The sequence below is a fragment of the Daphnia magna genome, linkage group LG9, assembly GCF_020631705.1.
Source record: "Daphnia magna isolate NIES linkage group LG9, ASM2063170v1.1, whole genome shotgun sequence".
Taxonomy (NCBI): Eukaryota; Metazoa; Arthropoda; class Branchiopoda; order Diplostraca; family Daphniidae; genus Daphnia; species Daphnia magna.
In genome coordinates this window covers 7,793,016-7,800,754 of record NC_059190.1, presented here as the reverse complement: position 1 = coordinate 7,800,754, position 7,739 = coordinate 7,793,016, and the positions used below count along the sequence as shown (strand labels likewise).

At 44.1% G+C, this 7,739-nt stretch overlaps 1 protein-coding gene across 1 annotated transcript; it reads right to left on the bottom strand.

Moving 5' to 3' along the window:
* Positions 1 to 6,067: 6,067 nt before the first annotated feature.
* LOC123475831 lies at positions 6,068 to 6,890 on the bottom strand. Its single transcript, XM_045178917.1, has 2 exons — positions 6,777 to 6,890; positions 6,068 to 6,724 (listed from the first exon to the last, which is right to left on the bottom strand). Exons 1-2 carry the CDS (start codon positions 6,825 to 6,827, stop codon positions 6,116 to 6,118), a joined length of 660 nt encoding a protein of 219 aa, XP_045034852.1. The 5' UTR covers positions 6,828 to 6,890; the 3' UTR covers positions 6,068 to 6,115.
* Positions 6,891 to 7,739: the final 849 nt, after the last annotated feature.

The following is a 7,739-nucleotide window of genomic DNA, read 5'->3' as shown; positions in this document are numbered from 1 at the left end:
TATATGGATATATATATAGTTTAAATTTGGGTTTCTGACTTTGGGGTTGAAAAGTATTTAATCTAATTGTCAACTCTAATACCTGCGATTCAATACCTTTGTAAATTAACTTAGGCAGGTTCTACCACTAGTTTATTTGAAACTGGCTTTTGACACAAGAAATGGCGTCTGCCTTTACACAGGGAAAAATTCTAACAACGGCTATTGCCGATATCGGCCACCAAGAAGGCTCTGCTTGGCAGCGCCCCTGGCGGCCTACACAAGGTTTACAATTATGACATAAATTATAAATCAAAAACAGTAGGCCGTCTGACGGGCCTTCCAAACTTGGATACTCTTTCTTCTTGTGGGTTTTTACAATCCGCAACATCCTCCCCGCCGGAATCGCCAGCGTCCTCGCGCGATTCCAAATTCTTCTTACGGAGCGGATTCTTCCTTCTTGTAGACGTAGTCTTCTCCACTGTGCCGATTCCGGTGTCATCGACGGGCGTGTCGATATCGGCTTGAACTTCTAATGGATAGACAGTCTGGATGCTCCTGGTGGTTTCCTTACCCGAACGTAGTCGTAAAACAACCGCTCGCACCTTGGCGTCGGTTCCAGGTATCACTCCTGTAACAATAGCTGTCGGCCACGAAACACGTTTGATGTTAGGTTCTTTTAGCAGGACGATTTCGCCAACACGCGGAATTCTGGTGCCCTTTCCCTTGCGACAGTGAAATCGCTTAAGATCAGACAGGTATGACTCTTGCCACAGCCTCCACCATGTTAAGGCGTGTTCGCTCCTCTGCTTGTCCAGCTCGATGAGGTCATCACGGCTCATCTTCGTTGAGTCGGGTGACTCTGATGTAGCTCCAGGTTGTCTTCCGGTCAGCAACTTTTGTGGAGACAAAACTTCGTAGGAATGTGCGTCGCCAGAAACATAAGTTAGGGGCCGTGAATTCACGATAGCTTCAATTTCCACCAGTATGGTGTGAAGTTGGTCGAAACTAACCTTCATTTTCCCCAGCACCTTTCTTAGCGGTTCTTTAACGGAGCGGACCATCCTCTCCCAAAACCCACCCCACCATGGAGCTAGGCTAGGAGAAAACTTCCATTCTATACCCTTACTTGAGAGCCAGTTGGCTAGGGTAGGATCTTCCGTCACTAGTTTTGCGGCACAAGTAAACGTTGACGCGTTGTCACTGTAGATAATTTTACAATCTTCTCGGCGTGACATCATTCTTCTTAACGCGTACATAAAGGTTTGTGTTGTCAGATCAGTCACAAGCTCCAAATGCACAGCCCTTGTGACTGCACAAGTAAACAAGCACGCATGCACTTTCTTTTCACCAACACGAGTTTTCTCGATATCGTTCCCATCACTGTCCTTTTCAATAAGAATCACTTCTTCTAGCACATACATTGGGCCGAAGTAGTCGATCCCGATCACTTCAAATGGCTGCGCTTTCTTGGTTCGATCCAATGGCATTGCAGCAGTTTCTTCATTAAAGGGACGCGATTGAACTCGTTGGCACTTTACACACTTTTTTATGACACTTTTAATCCGTTGGCGTGCACGAATGATCCAAAAACGATTTCGTAAGAACGTCAGAGTGTTTTGGACACCAGCATGCTTCCGTTTAACATGATGATAGTAAATCATCATGTCGACAATCCTGTCGTTTGATGGAAGAAGGATGGGTGGATCGATGAGCAGTTCTTTTAGGGCCGGGCCTATTCTTCCAGTCACTCGGATGAGTTGCTCCTTTGCATCCCAAATGGGCTTGAGTGTATCAATACCGTGAAGCAGTTTACCATGTGGTTTTCCCTTTTGCAAGGACTCGTAGATTTCTGCAAATGCCCTTTTTTGAATGAGTTTTAAGATGAAGTTCTCGGCGACGGCGATTTCGTGAACAGAGAGACAGGAAACTTCCACTCCCCTGATCATTTCAGTTGCTTTGCTGGGCGACTCCTTCCTAAAAATCCTAAACATCCAGGCGATTGTACGTAAAACTCTCAGATAACTGCTTGCTCTTGATACGAGTACGTCAAACCAATCCGAAGTACTATTAGCTGCAAGGATTTGCAGTTTCTGCTTCAATTTTGCTTCGATCTCCATCAATTGCATTACTTCTAATGTCGGCATATCTTGTTGCGGCCATTCCGTCTTTTCCAGTTTCAGCCAGGAGGGACCTCCCCACCAGGAAGAAGCCGCAACTAACTTCTTTGCTGTCAAGCTTCTTGATGCGTGGTCTGCTGGGTTGTCTTTCCCCGGACAATGTTTCCAGTGATCTGGCCCAAACCTCTTCTTGATGGCTTCAACTCTGTTTCTGACGAACATCTTCCAACGGTTTGCTTCTCCGCGAATCCATCCAAGGGTTGCCATTGAGTCAGTCCATAAATGCACTTCCGAATTTACTTTGTCAACTGCATTGACGATTCTTTCAGCTAGAACACTGCCGAGTTCGGCACTAAGTAACTCTAACCGTGGTAGAGATACCTCGTTCTTCGGGAGTGGTGCTGCTCTGGTTTTGCAGCAAATTAGCCGAATGAAATCTGGATGTCTTGATTTCACGTAAGCAACAGCTCCATACGCTTTGGTTGAAGCGTCACAAAAAACATGCAGTTCTTGCGTGTGTTTGCTAGGTGCCATAGAAATCATTCTTGGCACTTGAATCTTGTCAATGTATTTTAAATCTTCAACAATTGTCCTGAAACGGCTTTCCGTTTCTTCGGGCACCTTCTCGTCCCATCCAATCTTGAATTCCCACAATTCTTGAAAAAGAAGCTTAAATTGGAGCGTTACAGGTCCAATTAAACCAAGTGGATCGAACAATTTTGTTGAAATTTTTGCAAAAGCTCGTTTAGTTAACACTTGAACTTTTGCTGCTGCGTCTACGATAACGTCTGCCTTGAAATAAAAGCAATCCGTGCTAGTATTCCATCTAACTCCAAAGCACTTTTTGGGGGTCTAAATTAAGACATGAGTGTGACTTGTCTGAGTCATTGGTTAGGCCTTGTTTTTGTAGATATCTACGCAGTTGTTGGTTGTTTGTTACCCATTTTCTTAAGTCCATGTTTGCGTCAGCGAAAAGTTTCAGCACAATTCCGATTACGGCCATTGCTTCTTCTACTGTAGATGCATTCGACAAGTAGTCATCTACATATAGGTGGCGTAGAATTTGCTTGCTGATTTCTGCTAAGTCACCTTCATAGGACTGCAAATGTTTCTTCAGGACGGTCCTGAGTACTGCCGGGCTGCATGTGAGTCCAAATGGAAGCCTGTTCCATTTATAAAGTTGCAGTGATCCTGGGACGTTTTCATCCTCTAGAAAAAACCTTAACGCTTCCGCGTCTTCTTTAAGCAGTTTCACCATTAGAAACGCTTGTCTAATGTCAGCTGTCCAGGCAATGGGGTTGAGCCTAAACTGTAACATGATGTCAAGAATGTCTGGGTTCAGATTGGGTCCTTCTTCTAGGCAATCATTGGCGCTGAAACCCGTTTTCGGTTTTGCTGAACCATTGAAAACTGGCCTTACTCTGCTGGTGGTTTTGTCTTTTCTGACAACCGGATGATGGGGCAGAACCGTGTAGATACCGTCGAATGACGTATCCGCCTTGGAAATGAACCTAAGTTCCTTTAATTTGCTGAACTCGGCTTCGTATGAAGTCTTCATCTCCTGGTCTCTGTCCAATCTTCTTATCAGTGCCTTTGCCTGACCTTCTGCCATGGCTTCATTCTTGCTGAGGTATTTTTTGTTCCCGTTCCATGGGAGCGGTGCTACATAATGTCCATCATCATCTTGAGTGATGGACTCTGCATAGGTCTTCCACTGTTCTGAAAGTGGCACCTTTTCCAGTGGATCTAGACTCTCTAGTTTCCACCATCTGGCAAAATCAATTTCTTCTTTTTTCGGGTCAGTTTCTTCATGTAAATCTTTGGGTGTTCCTAGTTTAGCTTTTAAGAGAAAGCTGATAGCCGTTGTAGACGATAACGCCACCTTCTCATCTTGCCCTAGTAATAGCCATCCCAATTTACTTTCTATCGCTCGAATACCTGTATTCGACACGATCTGTTTTGAGCCGAGAACCTTCCAGACTTGATTCGCTCCGATCAAGACGTCTATTTGGCAGGGTCCTGCTTTTCCGCTCAGTATTCTGTCGTCGGCTAGTTGGTATCCTTGTCTCCAAAGCTCGCTGACGAATTCAGTCTTACTCGACCCAGCAATTTTCCCGATTTCGGGTTGCTCTATTGCTTCAAGTTCAATATCTTCCGCCTGTGGGATTGTTCCGCGAAGTCGTAGCTTTCTTACGCTTCTTTCCTTTTCTGGATGGATGTGTCCCACTGCTTGCAGCTTCAGATTGATTTTTCCGACTTCTTGTAGCCCTAAAGTCTGTGCCAATTCACTTCTAACAAGGGTTGCATTCGATCCTTGATCGATATAGGCGATAGCTTTATGCCACCCGTTTGGGCCCTCAACTACCACTGTTGCCGTTTGGACGTATACGCCACCAAATAGGCGTGCTTCGATTGAGAGAGGAGCGCCATCTGCTACTTTTAACATTGGAGACGCTGCCACAGTTGCTGTCACCGATTTCGGTTTAACTGCCTTGTTGCAGATAGACGTGTGGTGACCCATTCCGCACTTGTAGCATTTTCTTGTACTCCAACACTCTCTCACCTGATGATTTTGTCCCAGGCACTTCCAACACCTTTTTTCTTTCTTGATTAGCTCCAGTTTCTTCTCTAGGGTGATATCACATTTAGCCGGTGAATGTTTATCATTGCAGAATAAACATCTTCTTTTGACCATAGGGTTCTGTTTCCTGTCCTTATATTCTGTAGCAGTGCCTGTGACTGCTAGTTCAGCTGCCGTAGGTGTGGTGGCAAATGTTACTTTTTGCGTTTTTTCGCTTGCTTCTGGTCTTGTCTTCTTCTTCTCTTGCTTCTCGGTTGAGTAAGCATACTCCCAATCTGCAGCTATTGAGTCGATGAAGGTAAAGAAATCTTCTAATGTCTTGTTGAACTGCCTGGTTTTGCCATGCCATCGAGATTTTAGTTCAATTGGCAGTTTTCTGGTCAAGATTTCCATAATTGCTTCATTCTGAGCTGTTTGTTGGTCTAAACTGCCGAGGTTTAAAGCATGGCCCATTGCCTTGTCATGTAGTTTCCGTAGTCCTTTAAAGTCTTCTTGATGTTCTACTCTTGGAAGTTCTGTAATGGCAATATAATGGTCTGCTTTTACCGATCTCGGCTTGTTGTATTTCCCAGTTAAAATGTCTATTGCTTTGATATAATTGTTGTCTGTCAGATCCAAGTACGATATCGCACCAGCTGCGTCCTCCGTTAAATGCAACTTCAGTCTGCTGAATTTCTCGATGGGTCTCATTGACGGATTCTCGTGGATCAGTGTGCGAAAAATTGCCCACCAATCCTCCCACTTGCTAAGATCTCCATCAAACTTGGTGATTTCTATCCGTGGTAACAGATGTGAAATGTTCCACGGGGTTGAAGGTACTTGCAGTTGCATCGCATTCATCGGTGGAGTTATTGTGCTTGGAGGTGTTGTGTTTCCACTTGGAGCTGCTACTTGAAGTATGGGGCTTGCCATACTTGTTGTTACTACTGGTTTCCTTTTCTTCCAGTCGATGGTTATTTTGTGGAAACGGTCGACGAACTCTTCATGCTGCACCAGGTACTTCTGTTGAACTTCGGGGGCTTGTTCCAACATAGGGATGATTGTCTCGTAATTTCTGATTAGTCGTTTCATCCTGTCATCGGCCAGCTCAAACGAAGTTTCAGCTTCCTGCAATCTGCTTTCATTAGCTGCGGTTTCATAATTCTTCAAGTCTTTATGAAGTTCTTTCTCCAAAACTTCTATGGTCACCGCCAACGTTGCTTGATTCAATCTCTTGGCAGCCATTTTTGTTGTGGAGTTCTACTGGTGATCTGAAAAAGTTGTCTAAATAACAATTATAGTGGGATATCCCAAGGCAATATTGTATCTGAGAAAGCAACACAAAAACGAGTTTAAGAAGAAACAAAAGACTGTATTTTTGCGAAATCGCACACCTTTTTATTAACTTGAAACTAAATTCAACTTCTTGGGGATTTCCTTTTGCTTCACCTTCTTTTTAGAATTCGGACTCCAACACCTGAAGAACGAATTCTTCCTCTTCTTCTCTCTTCACCGTTACTACTTGGCCTTCAGCACGGTCTTCAATTGCCACCTTGACGTTCTTCTTGTCTTTGTCTGGTACCCCTGCCCTCGCTGCAAAAATGTTGGAGACAATGATGGTCCTTACTGGGCGTACCTGTGGTGGATGCTGTTCACGATATCGTGCTGGGCATAGGCTCCTTAGTGGTGGTGGTATCAGTCTCGGTGCCAGTGTTGGTGTTGGATGTACCAATGGCCCTAGTGGAAGTGGAATGTGAGGGTAAATTTGCTCCTCTTTTACCACAACTATTGGTTGCCGTTGGTGTTCTGGCTTCAATGATTCCAGATATCTGGCCTTGTCTGCGTTGACTTGAAGGTTGGTCACTCCTACAGCATCACTGCGGGGCAGGTACTTGATGGCCACGCTGTAGAATCCTGTCTCGTAGAAGGCCAACTTCTCATCAATATGAACCCCCGGTGGTAGAGGTTGATAAGGCCTGGTAGGTGTAGGATGTAGTGGGTGAGGTCGTTCCCCAAATTTTACTTGAGCATGGAACTCTCCTAACCTCCTAATTTTCCCCAGGTACTGTGGAACAGGGTTAGTAAAGATCTTAACTTATAACGTAAACTTAATATACTCTCATCTTCTGGTGCTCTTCGAAGGTGTATGGCCTTTGCCTAGGGAGCATTGCCTATAGAGTAGTATGACAACTGCGATTTGACCAAATGGGAATGGTTAGTTAGGAAACAGAAAGGTCAAAACACTTACACTATAAATTAATAGCGGGCTGAAAATTTCCCTAACACGTGATGCCTTACAACACGTGTTGAATCTCTCACTCAAAGTCTACACTTTTAAATTACGCCAATTACTTGGACGATATCGTCAGTCTCAAAAAAGGTTCGAAGGACCATGAAAAGTATTTAATCTAATTGTCAACTCTAATACCTGCGATTCAATACCTTTGTAAATTAACTTAGGCAGGTTCTACCACTAGTTTATTTGAAACTGGCTTTTGACACAAGAAATGGCGTCTGCCTTTACACAGGGAAAAATTCTAACAACGGCTATTGCCGATATCGGCCACCAAGAAGGCTCTGCTTGGCAGCGCCCCTGGCGGCCTACACAAGGTTTACAATTATGACATAAATTATAAATCAAAAACAGTAGGCCGTCTGACGGGCCTTCCAAACTTGGATACTCTTTCTTCTTGTGGGTTTTTACAATCCGCAACAGGGGTACTATTGGCATTTCGATATCGAACAGCAGCAAAAATTCGAATTGTATTGACATTGGATAAATATTGGGATATATACATCGTTGAAATTTGGGTTTTGGACATTGGATTATTATTGGCTAGTCGATATCGAACAACAGCAAAGGTTCGAAATTGTATCGACATTGGTTTAGTAGCGGGATACATGCATCGTTAAAACTCAAATTTCTAAGCATGATCCAGGATGGAATTGATTTGGTTTTTGAAAAACCACATTCCAAATATTCTTCCAACCATGGACCCATCTCATGTAACTTATAAGGCCACTGGGTGTCCGCCTTCGAGATTTAGTTGGGCATACGTCAATGGCTGAACCGGGCTGAA